The sequence below is a fragment of the Poecilia reticulata genome, chromosome 13, assembly GCF_904066995.2.
Source record: "Poecilia reticulata chromosome 13, P_reticulata-male-v2, whole genome shotgun sequence".
Taxonomy (NCBI): Eukaryota; Metazoa; Chordata; class Actinopteri; order Cyprinodontiformes; family Poeciliidae; genus Poecilia; species Poecilia reticulata.
In genome coordinates, this window is record NC_088842.1 from 34,465,525 (window position 1) to 34,484,660 (window position 19,136).

Consider the following 19,136-nt stretch of genomic DNA (forward strand, 5'->3'; position numbering starts at 1 on the left):
ATCTTTGAGCACCTGGGTGCATCATGATGTCGTCTAGGAAGGTCACCTGTGGGCTGGTAGTAGGGTTTGGTCTCCCGGCGGGTTTATCTAGTCCTACTGATGTAAAACGTTTGGTCAGGACTTCCCAAATTCGTAGTTTGTGCACACCATGATGGCCAATTATGGTGATACGGATATCAGAACAAAACTTGATTTCAACTAAGACTGGAGATTTGATCTGTTTTGTGGCTATAGGACAAAAAACTGAGTGGAATGTGACTTCTTTATCAGAGGGAGGGAATTGGTCTGACGGCTGAAACTTGGTCTAGTTTGGGTCGTAAACCAAACAATGATCCCGAATGAAGCAGTACATGTACGACAGAATGACTGTAAAAGTACTTTATTGACATTTGTAGAAAATTTTCTTAGTATTAAAAAAATAATTCACAGTTTTTACCTACCGATAAGAAAACAGCACTTTGAGGACATTTTGTCGAATCTCAGTGGTTCTGACTCCGTAGATGATCGGGTTTATACAGCTGGGAAGGAACATGTACATGGTGCTGACAAAGAGACGGCCAGCGTTTGGGAGACTGTTCATCCGATACGCCAAGTAAGCCGTGAGTAAGAAGGTCAAACTGATGACGATGATGTGAGTGAAGCAGGTGTGCAGAGCTTTAGCACTGGATTTACCTGAACGCAGCACAGAGCGGAATATGATTATATATGAAGCGGTGACGCACAAGAAATCAACAATAGGGACCACAAAGACTCCTAATAACCCAACCAGACTGTTGATGGCTGTGCTGCCACAGCCCAACTCCACCAAGGCCATGTGTTCACAGAAGCAGTGGTTTATCACGTTCCTGAAGCAGTACAACACTTTACCTGCTAGAATTGTGACCAGTGACACCATGATCACATCCTTGATCATAACAGGGATGATAAACCTGAGGAATCCAGGTAAAGACATGTGATCCTGGTAGGAAAGGGGCCTGCAGATGGCAAAGTATCGATCCAACGCCATCCAGACCAGAAGAGCCGACTGACAAGCTCCTAACATGTGAATCAAAAACATCTGAACCAGGCAGCCGCTCAGAGAGATTCCACTCGCGTTGAACAAGATATTCAGCAACAGGTTGGGGATGAGAATCAGTGGCAGGCACATATCAACAAATGACATGCAGGCGATGAGGATGTACATCGGGGAGTGGAGGCTCCTCTGTGAAATGACCACATAGATCAGCAGGGAGTTGGCAAACAGAGACACAAAGAACAGAATCAGGAAGGGGATAGAAATGAAGGATTTCAGAGCTCCAAGCTCACTGAAGCCACTGAAGAGGAAGTATTCATGTGAAGAAATGTTTTCCTTCAATGGTTCCATCATCGTCTTCTACCAAACCGTCCTGGTCCAGAGCTTCAGGGTCAGCCTGAAAACAAAGAACCAGGTCAATATTCATTTCTCAATGCCCATCCATCAATCCACCCATCATCCATTTAACCAAACAGCATCTATGGAAACTGCTTTTCATTTCCAGGGTACTGAGTGGTTCAGCAACCAAAGGTCCTTCTTCACGGCCTCCACCCATTCCTTCAGATTAAAATTACGGAGGTTCACCTTGTTGTTTTCTCCAGGTAACTTTATCATTCCCCACCTGGGCATTAAAGGCTCCCAACAGGACAAACTCCAGATGGCGGCCTGACGAAGAAAACATTCAGAAATGTTAAAAAGGTGAAGTAATCTGAGCCGCTGAAGGATTCCCTACCACAAAGATCACTCCTTCATCTGTCAGGGGACACGTTTCACAGGGGAGAGCACCGACACCCAGCTGGATGTTTGAGTCTCGCCTCTGTCTAGAAACATGGTTCACCATTCTGGGCAAGAATTACAAGTTCATGCATTTATTTCAAGGTTTGGATAAAAATTTCTGACCTGAAACTTGAGTTTGTAAAGAGAACGGGCAGACATGATGGATTTGTGGAGATGTGATTTTCGCACCAAGCTTTTCAGCACTCTGCTCACATCTTCCTTTATCTGAAGGCCTTTAACCGCCTCAGAGCAAAATCAGGCAGGATGAAGATTAAAGTGTATAAAGTGAACACTTTGATGAACTTAATCATTAAATTTCAGGCAGTTTCATCTTCGTGAACAGAAAATCCACAGATGCTTTTAAAGATGGATGAAAAGTCACATTTTACTATAAACTAACTTATTATTCTAGCAGCAAAAAGAATTTATCATCTGAACACTTTCACACCTTTTCTTTTCTCAAGAAAAAAGAAAATCGTTTTGGAATTATTAACAGCTAATTTAATAATAATAATAATGATAATAATGATAATATAAACATTTGGAACAGCACACAGACTCTGTTGCTAACCTCGCCTGTGATGCACTAATTGATATTTCCAGATAAAAAGAAACTATTAAGACAAACATTTAAAACACCTTAGTCTCAGGAGAAATTAATGCCATCTTAGAGGAAACATGACAGAGTTTTGGGTTATTAAATTCTTCTTTTAGTGGGGTTAGTCAGGTATATAGGCACAAAACATTTCATGGGTTTTACATCTCAATAATAAAACTTTTCACCTTCACAGAAATAATTAGATTTTACATCATTTTCTTTGGCATTTGACACTTGTAGTTTTATTCATCTTACAAGTTTCACAAATTTTTATCTATGTCCACAATAACATTTCACAGTGACTTTGTCTTTAAATCTTATTTTACTTATTAAATGTGTGCTAAGATAAACTCCTGTTTCTGTAAAATACTCTGTAAAAAATCATGTTTCGGCCTGAAGGCTGACGGCTGTAACCGACTCCCCACATTGATCAACTGTTCACACACTGAACGCTCGGAAGAACGTAAATCTCCAGTTTAATGTAATCCTTACATTTTAATAAAGTCCTCAAAAAGTGAAAAACAAAAATACAAGAAAAGATTTCACCCCTTTTTGTATTCTCATATGTTTTTACGTGGATTTAAAAAAAAAGGAGAAAAGCAGCTAAAGGCTGAGCAGGTAAACAACAGATCAAACTCTGCAACATAACCGGGTTGTAAGCTATTAAAATCTAAAATAACTCATATACTGTGTTAATGTTCCGGTTTCCTGCTGGACTCCAAACTTTACAAATTTCAAAACTCCAAAGAAAAGAAACTAAACTTTGTGGCAGCACTTAAAAATAAAAATATCAGTTAAACTGAAAAAGAGGAATTTATAAATCAAACCTTCAGAAGACCAAAAGTTTTCTCAAGTTTGGATCACATCAACAAAAATGCTGAAAACAGAAAAACGTTTCTGTATTAGACTCGAGTGCCTGAGAGAAACGAAGGAGAATAAATAAAGATAAAACATCAGAAATGGTTAAACTGGAAGTTAACGTTTGATCCACTGACATCTGAATGTTTCACCTGTTTGGAGTTTGGTAGCGACCGTCTCTGCTGACTGGGCATCTTTCCTTCATCCAGCTGTGAGAACAAAATCCCTCTGACTCAGCACTTTTATATCTTCTGTCATGCTCTGCTATTGGTTAGAGAAAAGTTAGAGCAAACCTCTGAACTTTTACAACCTGAGACGTAAAAGCTGGGATAGGAAACAACACAAAACGTAACATTTTATTGACCTTTCATTCAGAGCCAATAAAGATGAAAGATCATTTATGCATCAATTTTATCTAACTGCATCTTCAAATGTCCTCCATTCTTGTTTTTCCAGTTTTGATCAATCTTATGGCACTCTGGATTAGTTCTCAGACTTCTTGTCTGAATGATAAAAAATCCGATAAGATTGGAGATTTTAACACAGTTACAGTCTTGGTAAAACTTGTACCGATATCTCAAATGGGGTTTACCTAAAATGTGACACACTCCTGTTGTACTCTTCATCTTCACTCATCATACAGAGTGAAAACAACCACTTCCTTACAACTCTGACTTGTTTGATCGAGTGAAACGTTTTTGGGCCACATAATATTTTAGGTTTTCATTTAGAAAATGATCAAAGCTAGCAAAGACATCCACTGGCTCAGCTCTCTATGCCATTTACTGTAAATGTCTCTGGTGGTTGTGGGTCGGTGTTGGGGTTTCCCTGCCCTATTAAAATTTGAGCTTTGTGCCGGTTTTGATTAAGGAGACGAGTCAGCTGGTTCCTTTCTGGACATTTATTAGCTCCATTAACACGGACACTAAATGTCCAATAAAGATCGGCTTCATGAGGCTTAAAGCCCGGCTGGAGTCAGGTGCCATCTGATTCCAGCCGGGATCAGAAGACTAAATGGTGGGCTCATGATGAACTTCATTATCATTGTAGAAAACACAAAGCCTAGCTTGGCTTCCCATTGTAGCTCCTGATGTTGGTGCCAAGGCGGTTACCGGTGTCCCCTCCATTCAGGGGTGAGTTAAAAAATGATGTTCCTCTGTGTCGAACTACTCCTTCTGTCTTCTCAGCACTTTGTGAAATTTGTGGAATATTCCACGCTAAAGGCACTCTTAAGTTAATCATGTGACAATATGTAGTGTCGACGACTGATGCCTTTAGAAGCCGTTTGGTTCTGTGGTATAATAAAATATTGGCTGGAATTGGTCAGTTTGTTGTTGATGCCACTCTAATGCATTTCTATGGGTTAGTCTGCTAGCTTGATGTTTTTAGCATTAGCTTTAAAATGGTGTTAGACTCCACATTGTAGTAATCAAGTATTCTATTGGTTATTCCAACAATTAGTCAAATAAAAGAAATTGGTGCTTCCTGTAGATTTTTCACTTAAAGGGAACATCATTCAAAATCCAATCTTTCTAGCCGTTAACTATATTTTGTGGGTCTAGGAATGCAAACTGTAGATTTATTCTTTCGCTGCTGCATAGATATCTTTATCTGTTCATTCTTCTCTATTGTCTGTAATGTTTTATTGTCTCATCACAGCATTTGCTGTGTAACTGCTAAACAAGGTCATGACTTCCTGCTAATCAGTTTTAGGAATCCACCATGCTTTTTATTTTGTAGCAATTTTGTAGTCCAAGTTCAGTTCAATTCCTTGCATCGTCCCCCGTGTCAGAGGCTCTTCGAAGTGTCAGACCCGCAGAAGGCACTCTACCCTTTTCTGGCTCAAGCTCATGGCCTCGGATTTGGAGGCACTGATCCTAATCAGCTTCACACTTGGCTGCAAACCGCTGCAGTGAAGCCCACATAAGACCGCATCATCTGCAAAAAGCAGAGATGCGATCCTAAGGCCACCAAACCGGATCCTCTCATTTTGAGATGTAGTAGGATGACTGAAAAAGTACTTTACTAAAATTCATTTTTTAGTTTTAAAAAATGTTTCACAGTTCTTACCTACCGATGAGAAGACAGCACTTTGAGGATACTTTGTCGAATCTCAGTGGTTCTGACTCCGTAGATGATCGGGTTTATACAGCTGGGAAGGAACAGGTACATGATGCTGACAAAAACACGACCAGCGTTTGGGAGACTGTTCATCCGATACGACAGGAAAGCTGTGAGCACCAAGGTCAAACTAATGATGATGACGATGATGTGAGTGAAGCAGGTGTGCAGAGCTTTAGCACTGGATTTACCTGAACGCAGCACAGAGCGGAATATGATTATATATGAAGCGGTGATGCACAAGAAATCAACTACAGTGACCACAAAAACTCCTAATAACCCAACCAGACTGTTGATGGCTGTGCTGCCACAGCCCAACTCCACCAAGGCCATGTGTTCACAGACACAGTGGTTTATCACATTCCTGAAGCAGTACAACACTTTACCTGCCAGAATCACAACCGCTGACACCATGATCACATCCCTGATGAGAACAGGGATGATAAACCTGAGGAATCCAGGTAAAGACATGTGGTCATGGTAGGAAAGGGGCCTGCAGATGGCAAAGTATCGATCCAAAGCCATCCAGACCAGAAGAGCCGACTGACAAGCTCCTAACATGTGAATCAAAAACATCTGAACCAGGCAGCCGCTCAGAGAGATCCCACTCGCGTTGAACAAGACGTCCAGCAACAGGTTGGGGATGAGAATCAGTGGCAGGCACATATCAACAAATGACAAGCAGGCGATGAGGATGTACATCGGGGAGTGGAGGCTCCTCTGTGAAATGACCACATAGATCAGCAGGGAGTTGGCAAACAGAGACACAAAGAACAGAATCAGGAAGGGGATAGAAATGAAGGATTTCAGAGCTCCAAGCTCACTGAAGCCACTGAAGAGGAAGTATTCATGTGAAGAAATGTTTCCCTTCAATGGTTCCATCATCGTCTTCTACCAAACCGTCCTGGTCCAGAGCTTCAGGGTCAGCCTGAAAACAAAGAAACAACAGGTCAATATTCATTTCCAGCCAACCAACCATACATAAATGAAAGCAGTTGATTTACTTCTGATGTTGAAGACATGCTGCCTCATCCTAAAGTTTTGGTTTTTAAGTTGCAGTTGGAAACTATCGCACTGACAGATTTCTGTTCATGGCCTGTTGTCCTGTCATTAGCGTCCTTGAAAACTACTCTGCAACATTTAGATGCAGCCAACACACCTGAATCAAATAAATGCAATGAACTGTAGAAAACCCCTCAGCATAAACAGCACAACAAATACAAGAAAACCTCAATCTAAGCCAACTGTGAAACTCTCCATATTCCATAGGAAAAAAAAAGAGATATTAACATGTATTTAAAATACTTTGGTTTCATGAAAAATTAATTTGGACATTTTTTAGAAGTCATAATTATGTTTTGTGATATTTTATCACTGATGGAGCAAAACCCATCACTTGATTTGTAGAAGGTTTTCTCTAGATAATTATGTTTGATTTTTACCTGAAGATTTTTAGGCTAGGTTATGAGTTATTTACAACATGTATTTTATTTAACTTGTTAGATAAGTGTCTTTGCATCTATATAAACTTGTATTGTCATTAAAATACCTCACAACAATAAGTATTTGTTAAATAAACTTTCTGCACCGACAGTTTCTCACATTTCTTCTTTTTGTACTGAAACAAAAACAGTGGAGAGTGAAAAGTGATCCTGAAGATTTGAAATGTAATCAATCATTTTCTCATTGGAAGTTTTTACTTCTTTATCTTTTGAAAACATTCAGAGTTTAGGATAGCAGGAAAACACCTTCATCTTCTTTAATATGACATCCAACTTGAGAAGAAAAGCAGCTCAATGCTGAACAAGTTGCAAACAAATTAAACTTACCAACATAATTGTATTGTAAATTGAAAATACCACAAATACTAATTTTGCACATCAGAAACGTATGCTTAAAGGAATAAAGTTCTGGTTCCCTGCTGACCCCTGAACTACATCAGTGACTTCAGATTGTGACTTTGAAAGAAAACATATTAGCAACATTTTAAACATGCATGTTGAAACAACCACAGAAGAGGAATTTTCTCATCAGACAAACCTGTTAAAAAGAGAAGTTTTGATCTCAAAACACACACATGCTAAAACACTGAAAAAGATCATTAAATGTTTCTGTGTTAGACTCAAATCCCTGAAAGATGTGAAGGAGAACAAATGGAGTGAGACCAAAGTTAGAACAACAGAAATGATTTGAATTTAAATGATAATCTGCTGGCAGTTCAGCTTTGATAGTTTCACCTGTTACTGAACGTCTGCTCATACCTCCTTTACCTGGCTGTGAAACCAGACTCCCACTGACTCAGACCTTTTATATGTTCAGTTGCTCCAACAGTTTAAAGAAAAGTTTGAGCACGTTTCCTTTCCTGAGTCACTCGGGGGCAGCTCATAGGAGGTTTGCTCGCCCGTCCCTGCGATCGCTGCAGGGTTGAACTTAACAGATGGTGGCCTTGGCATGACCGTCTGGAATATTTTACCCAACATGATTGATTATTTGATTATTTTTGGGTGAAATGTGAATAATAGACACAGAGGAGCTGAACTAGGACTGGAGTAAGTTACAAAATAAGGAAGAAAATAAATATTCTAACATACATAGAAGGTTATGCACTACCCTGATTATGCTCTTCATCAGACTGTGATGCAACAACAGAGTGTCTCTTGGAGGCTTATTCAGAGCCGCTGAAATACAGACTGCTACAGGAGGCCCTTTCTGCTCACAGCCATCAGTTACAACATGTAGCTTCTCTTTGGGATCGATAAAGTATTTTTTAATTGAATTGAACCACTTGGTTTAATATATAACCACATAATGCTAACCACTAATCCCAGCTTGAACCAAAGAATAACGATCTGTAGTGATGTTAGTGTTTGAAATATTTATGCCTTCCGTCTCCCATCAACGTGTTTTTAAATTCAACAGCAGCATCTTTATTTGAGTATTTAGGAACACTAAGGTTCAATTTGGACCAATCGTTTCCAGTGCGTCAGTGTGTTCAGAATGTGCTGCCTGATCTCAGTGGTTCTGATGCCGTAGATGATCGGGTTGAAGCAGCTCGGGAACAACATGTACATGGTGCTGAAGAAAACTCGGACGCCTGCAGGAAGTTCATTCTTAATCCGATATGAGAGTAAAGCAATGAGAGCCACGGCTAAGCTAACCGTGATCACCATTGCGTGAGTGATGCAGGTGTGTAATGCTTTGACGCTGGTGCTGCTGGACCTCAACATGGTGCTGATTATCAGAATGTAAGATGCAGCGATAAATAAGAAGTCAAACACAGGGATGAGGAAGACTGTAATCAGACCTACAAGGTTGTTGATGGCAGTGGATCCACAGGCCAGCTCCACCAAGGCCATGTGCTCACAGAAACAGTGGTTCATCACATTCCTGCAGAACGACAGCTTTCCTGCCAAACTCACAAACACAGAGATGAGGAGCATGTTTCTGACAACCAGCGGGACGATAAACTTCAGGAATCTCTGTAGCGCCATCAGTTCATGGTAGTGAAGTGGCGTACAAATAGCAAAGTATCGATCCAGAGCCATCCACACCAGGACGGTGGACTGAAACGCTCCAAAGAAGTGAATAAAGTGCATCTGAACCAGGCAGCCAATCAGAGAGATCCCCTTCCAGTCAAACAGGAAGCTGAGCAACATGTTGGGAACAAAGAACACCGGGAGGCAGAGATCAACACAAGCCATGCCGGCGATGAGGATGCTCATAGGCTGATGAAGGCTCCTCTGAGAAACGACGACATAAACCAGCAGGGAGTTGGCCAGCAGAGCCACGATGAACATGAGGAGGAACGGGACGAAGAGGACCGGCCTCAGGTCGCCCAGTTCTGCAAAACCGTTCAGGATAAAGTGCTGCTGTGAAGAGACGTTCTGCATCTTCTTTTTACTTAATCCTGCCTGTTACAGCCTTGATGCCTGAAAACAAAGACAGAAACATTAGTTTCTTTCAGTCTCATGAATACTATGAACATATCAATATACTTTTGTTTTTAGTTGACTTTCATGCCAAGTCTTCACATCACAAAACTTCACATCATTTTTAAACCCTCCTGCAGTCCCAAGAGTGGGTCCAGTGGACTCTGTGTGAATTTTTTTTACTCTGTGCGCAGTCCTGGCAGGGTTGCACTGACCCTGCGTACGCTTTTTCAAAGATGGGAACTGACAAACTGACAGGACATACCCATAACTTTCTCGTTGTTTGATTGTGACATCTGCTGCGCTTTGCCTGAGCGTCTCGCTAAGACAGGGAGGGTTAAAGGCAAAACAAAAGCTTTATAGTCCAAAACTGGAAGATACCAGTGGGGCACACAAAATCTGTGCAAGGCTGAAAATCTGTCAATCTGTCATGTTGCACATAGCAACATGAATTATGCTGAAGTTAAAAACACGAAATTTGGACTGACAGTCAATCAGCAGACAATACGACCCATAAATGACAGAAGATGCAGAACGGAGCCCATCTTTAAGGGCCATTCCCTCTCTAACTTCTGCAACAATCTGTTAATGAACCATTCATTTAAGTCAGGTGTGTGAAGCAGAGAAACATCTCAAACATGCAGAGCAGTGTCCCTCAACGGCCTCAAGGGTTGGTGTCCATCGATTCTTGGACACCGCTCCAACACATTTAATTCAAAGGACTGAGACCTCCTCACCCTGTGACCACTGTTTGCAGCCAAAGCTCCAGGATGCCCCGCTGCCCTCAATTTAAACTTTAAACCAAAGTATTGTAGGGTCAAGTGTTTGTGTATCAGTCCCACAGCTGAAGCTTGTCCCAAACTGGGTCATCAACAGAGCGACGATCCCGAACACAGACCAGATCTATGGCAGAATGGCTGAAAAAAGAAAAGATTCATTGTGTTTAAGATCAAGTTCAGACTTCAATCTTAAAGAAATGCTGTGGTTGGACCTTCATGGGGCGGTGGAGAAACAAATGTCTGCAAACCTTTTTAAACAGAAGCAACACAGGAAAGCAAACATGAGCCATAAACCCTGAGCACCAAACAAAGAGAAAGTCAGATAGAAACCACAACTGAGTTATTAAATAAACTGACATCGTGGAAAAAGGTCATTATTTGTTGTTTTTCTGACTACTGTCTACCATCGGTTCAAACTTGTCACTAAAACTGAGAAGCCTGAATCTTCACCTTCAGCCCTGTTGGTTTTGTGTCAAACGCAGAAACTGATCAGAAAACGGAGCAAAGCAGAGAGATTATCATGTAAGATCTACAATCATGAGAGGAACGAGAAGCTCAGATTTTAGACGAATATTATATCTGGAAACCTGCAGAGCTGAGCATCAATACTTACTAAACAATGTGAAGTTTTTAGAAGAAACAAGTCAGTAACGTGAAATATTTACTATATTTAAAGTTCAAAGGAATCCACATTAATACTAAATGCACACAATAGTTTGAGGAGCAGGTGGAGAATATTCCACTACAATAAGATCCTTTGACTGTTTGGAAAAGCTCATCAGCATCATTAAAACCCAACAGATCAAAGCTGAAACCACAGATTGGATCCTACAGTACAGGATACAGGACAGCTGGAAAGTGAAAATATCTCTTACTGTAAAAACCTCTGATGCTGCAGCTTTATACTCTGATTCTGCTGGAGGTCCAACTCCCGACGGAGACAAAGCGCTGAGCAACAAAACCGAGACGCTAAACAGCAAAGGCTTCACTGGATCCTAAAGTATAAAAAATGGATTAAAAACGTCCATATGTCACTGTTGACAAAATACACAGTGTAAAATGAAAGCATCGTGGATGTTTGAAACAAATACAACCAGATCAAAGCAGGATGTTTGTTGATGCCAGACTCTTCTTATCAGATATAAACCAGACAAAACAAAACAAAAAAACAAGGAATGTTTCAATCTGTTGATTGCACCAAACATTGCGTGATTAAAGATGCATATTGATCAACAAATTTATGTTTTTTAAAACTGGTCAATATTTGTACCTAACTGTAGAACAAAAGCCCACAAATATGTAACTTTTAATTTGGTGTTTGATTCAAGTTACTTTATTTCTATAGTGTAAATTCACAACATCATCTCAGGGCATTTTAAAATGAAAAGTCAATTCAATCTGGTCACACACCCAGTCCGACTGATGCTACAATTTACATAACACAGTCATGTTCAATTTATTATTTAAGCCATTCGTGGGCAAGCATCTACTGACAGTGGAGAGGAGAAACTCCTCTTTAACAGGAAAAAATCTCCAGCAGAAGCAGAACCAGGCTCATTGTGGACGGTTGTTCTCTTCTGAAGAAGTGACATTGGAGTACTTGGTATGCTAACGAAAAGTAGGAATGGCATGCTCTTTTATAGTTCTTTATCTAGTCCGGAGAACTCCAAAGGACTTTATGCTACATTCAGTCATTCACCCATTAACACACCGGAGCTGCATAGCAGCAGACTAACAGTAGCGAGTCCGTCAGAGCTGGTTGGATGTTCCAACAATCCCTTCATGTCACAGTGGGGAAGTCCACCTCTGTCAAGGTGGACTTTCCCACTTTATGCCTACATCCAAGTTTGTTGGTGTTTTTTGAGAATTCCCAATCTAAGCAGATATCCCCAAATGCCTTTGAAACCTACATAACAGAAGGAATGTGTTGGGAAGCAAATGCTACTTTGAGGGTTGCTGAGAGTTCATACAGCCACGGCAGGAGCCTGTAGAAGGTCCTGGAGTCTTTGGACCAACTCAGAGGCAGGAATGGGGCCCAAATGCAGAAACTCTGTGTGTACTATGACCAGAAGGTCGCTGGATTGAGGGGTTAGTTGGAACAGAGATCAGTCTAAAGGTGTCCAGTAGCAGAAGCATCCAGATGTAACCAGCAGAGAGTTGATGGGACCAGAAAACGGTGAAGATGCAAAGAGGAACAACTTTCCCTGAGACCTGATCAGAGGTCCTGCTATTTTCTGCCAAAGTACTGGCAGCATGAATAAGAAGTTATGAAGTTTAGTAACCCCACTGTCAAATGCTTATAACACAGTAGTGTAGATAAAAAGGAAATGAGCTTTACCACGAGACAAGCCCATACCATGATCCCACCCAAACCCAGAGGCCTGTACTGCATAACGAGGATGCTGGATACCACATACTGTAAGATCATAACATGCTTTACTGGAAGCCCTGGAACATGCACAGTCCAGACATCCTGTGCTGAAAAGCATTATGGGAACTGTAGTCATGTTGCAGAGGTACAGTCATCAAAAGTTGCTATCAAGTAACGGTAAAATCCTTTCAAAATTCAAAAGAGGTGTCCAAAAAATAACCTACAATCATGGCCAAAAGTTTTGAGAATGACACAAATATTATATTTTCACATGATCTGCTGCCCTCTGGTTTTCATGTGTGTATGTCAGATGTTTTCATCACATACAGAAATACAATTGCAATCATATTATGAGTAATAAAAGCTTTTATTGACAGAATGAGTTAATGCAGCAAGTCAATATTTGCAGTGTTGACCCCTCTTCTTCAGGACCTCTGCAGTTCTCCCTGGCATGCTCTCAATCAACTTCTGGACCAAATCCTGACTGATAGCCGTCCATTCTTGCACAATCAATGCCTGCATTTTGTCAGAATTCCTAGGTTTTTGTTTGTCCACCCGTCTCTTGATGATTGACCACAAGTTTTCAATGGGATTAAGATCTGGGGAGTTTCCAGGCCATGGACCCAAAATCTGTTTTGTTCTCTGAGCCAGTTAGTTATCACCTTTGCTTTATGGCAAGGTGCTCCATCATGCTGGAAAAGGCTTTGTTCATCACCAAACTTCTCTTGGACGGTTGGGAGAAGTTGCTCTGAGGACATTCTGGTACCATTCTTTATTCATGGCTGTGTTTTTAGGCCAGACTGTGAGAGAGCCGACTCCCTTGGCTGAGAAACAACATGAATGGTTTCAGGATGTTTTACAGTTGGCATGAGACAAGACTGGTGGTAGCGCTCACCTCGTCTTCTCCCAACAAGGTGTTTTCCAGATGTCCCAAACAATCGGAAAGGGGATTCATCAGAGAAAATGACTTTACCCCAGTCCTCAGCAGTCCACTCCCTGTACCTTTTGCAGAATATCAGTCTGTCCCTGATGTTTTTCCTGGAGAGAAGTGGCTTTTTTGCTGCCCTCCTTGAGACCAGGCCTTGCTCCAAGAGTCTCCGCCTCACAGTGCGTGCAGATGCACTCACACCTGCCTGCTGCCATTCCTGAGCAAGCTCTGCACTGCTGGTAGCCCGATCCTGCAGCTGAAACACTTTTTAAGAGACGGTCCTGGCGCTTGCTGGTCTTTCTTGGGCGCCCTGGAGCCTTTTTGGCAACAATGGAACCTCTCTCCTTGAAGTTCTTGATGATGCGATAGATTGTTGACTGAGGCGCAATCTTTCTAGCTGCGATACTCTTCCCTGTTAGACCATTTTTGTGCAGTGCAATGATGACTGCACGTGTTTCTTTAGAGATAACCATGGTTCCCAGAAGAGAAACAATGATGCCAAGCACCAGCCTCTTTTTAAAGTGTCCAGTGGTGTCATTCTTACTTAACCATGACAGATTGATCTGCAGCCCTGTCCTCATCAACACCCACACCTGTGTTAATGGAGCAATCACTGAAACGATGTTAGCTGGTCCTTTTAAGGCTGCAATGAAGTTGAAATGTGTTTTGGGGGATAAAGTTCATTTTCTAGGCAAATATTGACTTTGCAATTAATTGCTGTTAAGCTGATCACTCTTTATAACATTCTGGAGTATATGCATATTGCCATTATAAAAACTGAAGCAGTAGACTTTGTTAAAATTAACATTTGAATCATTCTCAAAAACTTTTGGCCATGACTGTACAAGTAAAATAATTTTTAAATAAAATGGCAGCTGAAGTTCAGAGTAGCAGTGTGAGGTTTATTTGTGGAAGGCCCGCTCTGTTCGACCTTTTCAGATTGCATCCATTACTTTCTTTTTCTAGGTCATTAAACCTCAGTAACAGATGAAACCACTCTGAGCTGCAGGGTGCTGTCAAGGTCACTGCTGGAGGTCATCTGTGCGGTTACATCATGCTAACTGTGTCGCATCGGTAATGAGCCCCTGCGGAGAGCCCCAGTTTCACCATTTGGAGCACAACACTGGGCCCAGAGGGCGTCTCTGTGTGGACATTAGGACGCAGGACAATTAGTACAGCCAGCAGTGGGAGAAACCAGGAGAGGATGCTCTGCTGTTGCCATGGTAACCACCAGTCAGCTCCCAGTTGCTGCGTTGGGTGTTTATTCTCCGCTGTGCTTAACCGAGGAAGGATGGCAAAACAAGGACAAACTTTATTATATGGTGATGCAACTCACCATATAACTTTTAAATTCATTTAGTTTTAGCAACATCATCTGAAGATTCTTTTCAGTCACCTTTACGTCTGCCAGTTGAAATAGACAATCAGTCATTAGGTTTCTATCAAACTGGAAACTTAACTTTCCTAAAGTCTCAAATCATTTTAGGTAATTTACCCCAAAGATTCATGTTAATCTGGCATATTTAAAATCCTTCTTTCTGTATCTTCACTTTTTGAATTTTTAGCCAAAAAGAGGAAGAGAAGATTGTCTAATAAAAGCAGCATGATAAAAACCTTTCATTATAGAATCTTAAAAGTGTCATCAGAGTTTAGCTGACAACTCGACTAATGACAGCGGAGTTTCTCTTCTCAGCTGAATTTCCTTAATAAATGTCTGTTTTACGTGTTGAAAAAACAAAAGTTTGCAATTGCGGTGTTTCCATTAAATAAGAAACCCAATTAAAATCAAACATAAGCACATTTGTTCACGCGACAAGTTATTTAAAATCATATTGCATCATCATCCTCTAACTACTTCCTGTCGTCGTCTTCTTCGTTGTTTGCGCCAGCGGAATCATCCAGTTGTTGTTTATGGGACTCGTGTGATAAGGAAAAAGTTTCCATTGCAGTTTTGTGAAATAATCCAATTCTGATACAGCCTCATCAAAGGGGCAACATTTTTTAATCGAAACACGAGAATTTTTTAAAAGAATTTTTTGTTTCCTTTAAGCAAATTTATTTTTTAAATGTCAAATTGCGCAATTGTATGGACAATGAAAACTCAGCGATGTCAGATTGATAGTTTGGCTTTGAAAATGAAATGAAATTAGATGTGTATATCTGCTTTTTGGGAAACTAAAACGATTTACAATAAAATCAGTCATTCCCATTCATGCACACATTACCATGCTGATAGCTGCTGGATTGTAGCCAGTGCTGCCCGGAGGCAGTCAGACAGAGGCACCGGCGCCATCGGCCCTTCTGACCACCTGCCAGTGCGTCGGCGATGCGTTTTACCCAAGGACACAACAAAGACCGGAGCTTGAACTACCAACCCTAATGCTACAGGACGAACTCCTGCCACCATCACCACCATCGCCCCAAAGATTCACAACAAACAAGAGAAAAGTTTCAGCTGCTCACAGTGAAAACCAAATCCATGAAGCTGTTCTTGCTTTGCTCTTGGCTAATCTCAACAGCACAAGAGTGCTGGAGGTCTGTGGTCACTGACTGATGAAAGATGGCCACCTCTCTGCACTAAGTGCCTCAACATCCCACTGACCCCATTCTGTGATCCGACAGGCTTTGAGACTAATATAAGTTCATCATGAGTTCACTCCTATTAGAGACAGGAAGTCTATGTCTGAAGAAAAAGCAGATGTGGGACGACTATTGGGATGTTTTTTTTACCAGAACACAGTAAATACTGAGTTTCATAGTGTCCTGTTTCTGAGAGTTTTGGGTTAACAGAACCTTCAACTGGAGGTTTTTCCATATCGACTGGTCCTGTGTGACAACAAAAACCAGACGCAGTAGTTGTGTGATCTGAACTGTTCATATTTCTTTGGGAACTCTCTTATGATTCAGCTAAGATTCATCCAGATCTGTGCAATAAACCGTATGATGCAATTAGGGCCTGGAATGAACGGAGACCCTCTGTTTTTATGCACAGAACATCTTTCCTGAAACATCCTCATATCAGCAGTTTAAAGGTGACCAATATGTCTGTTGCAATAATCAGTAAATCAATTATTGGCATGATAACTTAAAACAACCTTAATAATTTCTATTTGCATGATTTATCGTTTTTCTCTTTTCTCTCTTTATGCTAAAAACCAGATGATGAACATCTTCAGTCTGGTGCTTTGGTCTCCACTAAACCTTTTTTTAAGGACAGATTTGTTTACAGAAACTTCATAATTCATTTGATTTGCTGTTTCTGTTATTTTGTTTACTAATTTGGTGGTAAATGTTCATTAGAAATTAAGATTTATTGATCTTTGAGAACGTATTCTTGCGTAATGCCCTTATTACCATTATATTCCTTGACTTTGTGTCAAAACTACATTATCATTTATCGCCGTAACTTCTGGGACAGTTTATCATGCAGAAGAATTTGTTACGGTGCCAGGCCTTGGGACCAACATGTCGTACACAGTGTCACCTTCAAAAGGTCAATGTTCGAGCTCTATGAAGATTACACTATTTACACAGACTTTACTAAACAAAGAACGTTTTTTTTTTTTTTACCAGGTCGACAAGGAAATTAAAAATCTGTGCACCGGCTCTGAAGGGATCTCAGGGTTGAAAGTAGACGAATCTACAAGACGCACACAGCACACAGTTTCTGATGTTTGGTTTTTACCTCAGCGAAAACTGTAAACTACAAGCAGAGTCAGGATTCATAGCTTCCATTTTGGTTTCCCTCAGTGTAAATCTTTGGCCCAAGCCCAGAACCAGTGTGTTATGAAATGCTACAACGACCATTTCCACCGATGTTTACTGTGCTACCTGACAGCTTCATGCATAATTATTTACCAGGACATGTCATGTTGATTAATTTGGTGAACTATATGCAAATTATAAACAATAAATTTCTCTACTATAACTTTCTGAGAAGAATCTGCAAAAAAAAACAAAAACATTATGGTTGATCTAAAGATGTTGGAAAGCAGCCAGATGAAACATTTATCTAGGAAGAAAATTCTTTATTCTCATATTTTTCTCCACTGTTGCACCATTTTGATAGACATTGGATTTAATTTAAAAGTTATAGATGCAGCTTTTATAAAAACTAAAAACAACCTTGAGTTGGTTTTACATTATGTTAAAATGATCAGATTTTCTTCTGACTTTCTCTCTAAAATACTTTCCTCTGTCTTTTTATGCTTAAGACCTGTTAGAGAAAAAAACTACGGTTAAAATAAATCTTTTTAAAGATGTTTTATGAATCCTCTGGAAGCCATATTTATGGAACCAATAAAATCTTGGATTTGATATAAATGTCAACATCAGGCTCTAAAAACATTACTTTTATTATGTATTATGCTTTTTTAAAATATTCAGAATTCATAATTAGACTTTTACAAATATTTCTGATTTTTGACATCTTCAGGCCGTACATCAGCGGGTTAAAAAGAGGCTGGGCAGTCAGGAAGTAAAGCGACAGAAAAATCCGCAGAACATTTGGCAGAAAACTCATATCAAATCTGCTCTGGGAAATCTCAAAACTTCCAGCACAGGTGAAGTTCAAGATGGAGGCCAGGTGAGGTGTGCAGGTGTTCACAGCCTTCTGACGGGTCTGTTTGGACCCAGAGAAACACACAGCAAGGATCTTGATGTAGCTGTAGAGGATCAGGAGCAAAGAGATGAAGATGGTGCTGAACGTAGCAATAAGTCCATAAATGTTGGTTAATGCCGCGTCCGAACAGGCCAGTTTGACCAGAGAGTGCATGTCACAGTAGACTTTGTTAATCTGGTTCCTACACAGCTTCACCGGTATCAGAGACACCATGAAGGACATCGCCACAAACGGATACAGCCAGCTCACAGCGATGAGCGCTGCGATCTTAGTTGGCGTCATCCTGGTGTTGTACTGCAGGGGGTAGCAGATGGCGAGGTACCGGTCATACGACATGACCGCTAGGTTTAGAAATTCAACAGCCCCGTACGAATGGACAATAAAAACCTGAAGGAAGCAGAACGGAGCAGCAACTGAGTGAAGATGAGAGAGGATCTGAACCAGCAGGAAGGGAAACAAGCCTGAGCTGCCGTACAGTTCGTTCACAAACAGGCTGCAGAGGAACATGTACATGGGTTCATGTAAGCTCCGGTTCACACAGATCACCGCGATCAGCAGGATGTTGGAGACAATGATTAAAATATACAAAAGCAAAACCACAGTGAAGTATAAATACGCCAGAACCCCAGAGTCAATATAAGCAGTCAGGAAGAAGAATAAAACCTGTGAAGAGTTGACCATCATGACATTTCAGTTAGAGCATGAAAAAACTTCCTCTAGTTAAAGAATTTCACCAACAAAACTGAATTTAACCACAAACTCCATCCTGCATGCTGGACACAGTGTAATAATACTGACAACAATCTGAGAGGATTTTCATCACTCAGTCCTGATCAGGCTGAAGGTTTGAGTCAACAGTAACTGGAGATTGGAACCAACATCTCAAACATCATCTCAGGACACTGGACATTCACCCAAACACAGGAGACACCTTCCTCCTCACAGCCAGCGTGGGAACATCATCAGTGTCCCTCCCTCCTAAACGGAGTGGTGTCTCCTCTATGACGTTTTTAAGACACCCTCATGTCCAATGGGACTTCATTAACTGAAGGTTGGGAAGTTTTGGAACAGCAGAAAATACAACAAAACTAAGTTATATCAGTATTATACAGCATTATGGTTCTGCTGAAATAAACTCAAGG

At 40.8% G+C, this 19,136-nt stretch overlaps 5 protein-coding genes across 5 annotated transcripts in view; 1 reads left to right on the plus strand and 4 right to left on the minus strand.

Annotated features, from left to right (window-relative positions):
* Positions 1-19,136, plus strand: part of LOC103475284 (olfactory receptor 52K1-like) — a 58,653-nt gene that overhangs the window by 6,324 nt on the left and 33,193 nt on the right. The gene's annotated exons all lie outside the window — the stretch shown is intronic.
* Positions 423-2,349, minus strand: LOC103475285 (olfactory receptor 52N2-like). Its single transcript, XM_081614800.1, has one exon. It carries the CDS (start codon positions 1,364-1,366, stop codon positions 437-439), a length of 930 nt encoding a protein of 309 aa, XP_081470926.1. The 5' UTR covers positions 1,367-2,349; the 3' UTR covers positions 423-436.
* On the minus strand, positions 4,949-6,684 carry LOC145554641 (olfactory receptor 52N2-like). The gene has a single exon (XM_081614819.1). It carries the CDS (start codon positions 6,249-6,251, stop codon positions 5,316-5,318), a length of 936 nt encoding a protein of 311 aa, XP_081470945.1. The 5' UTR covers positions 6,252-6,684; the 3' UTR covers positions 4,949-5,315.
* Positions 8,315-9,335, minus strand: LOC103475315 (olfactory receptor 52K1-like). The gene has a single exon (XM_081614705.1). The coding sequence runs from the start codon at positions 9,254-9,256 to the stop codon at positions 8,315-8,317; it is 942 nt and encodes a 313-aa protein (XP_081470831.1). The 5' UTR covers positions 9,257-9,335.
* LOC103475282 (olfactory receptor 11A1-like) lies at positions 16,086-18,941 on the minus strand. The gene has a single exon (XM_008426780.2). It carries the CDS (start codon positions 18,676-18,678, stop codon positions 17,737-17,739), a length of 942 nt encoding a protein of 313 aa, XP_008425002.2. The 5' UTR covers positions 18,679-18,941; the 3' UTR covers positions 16,086-17,736.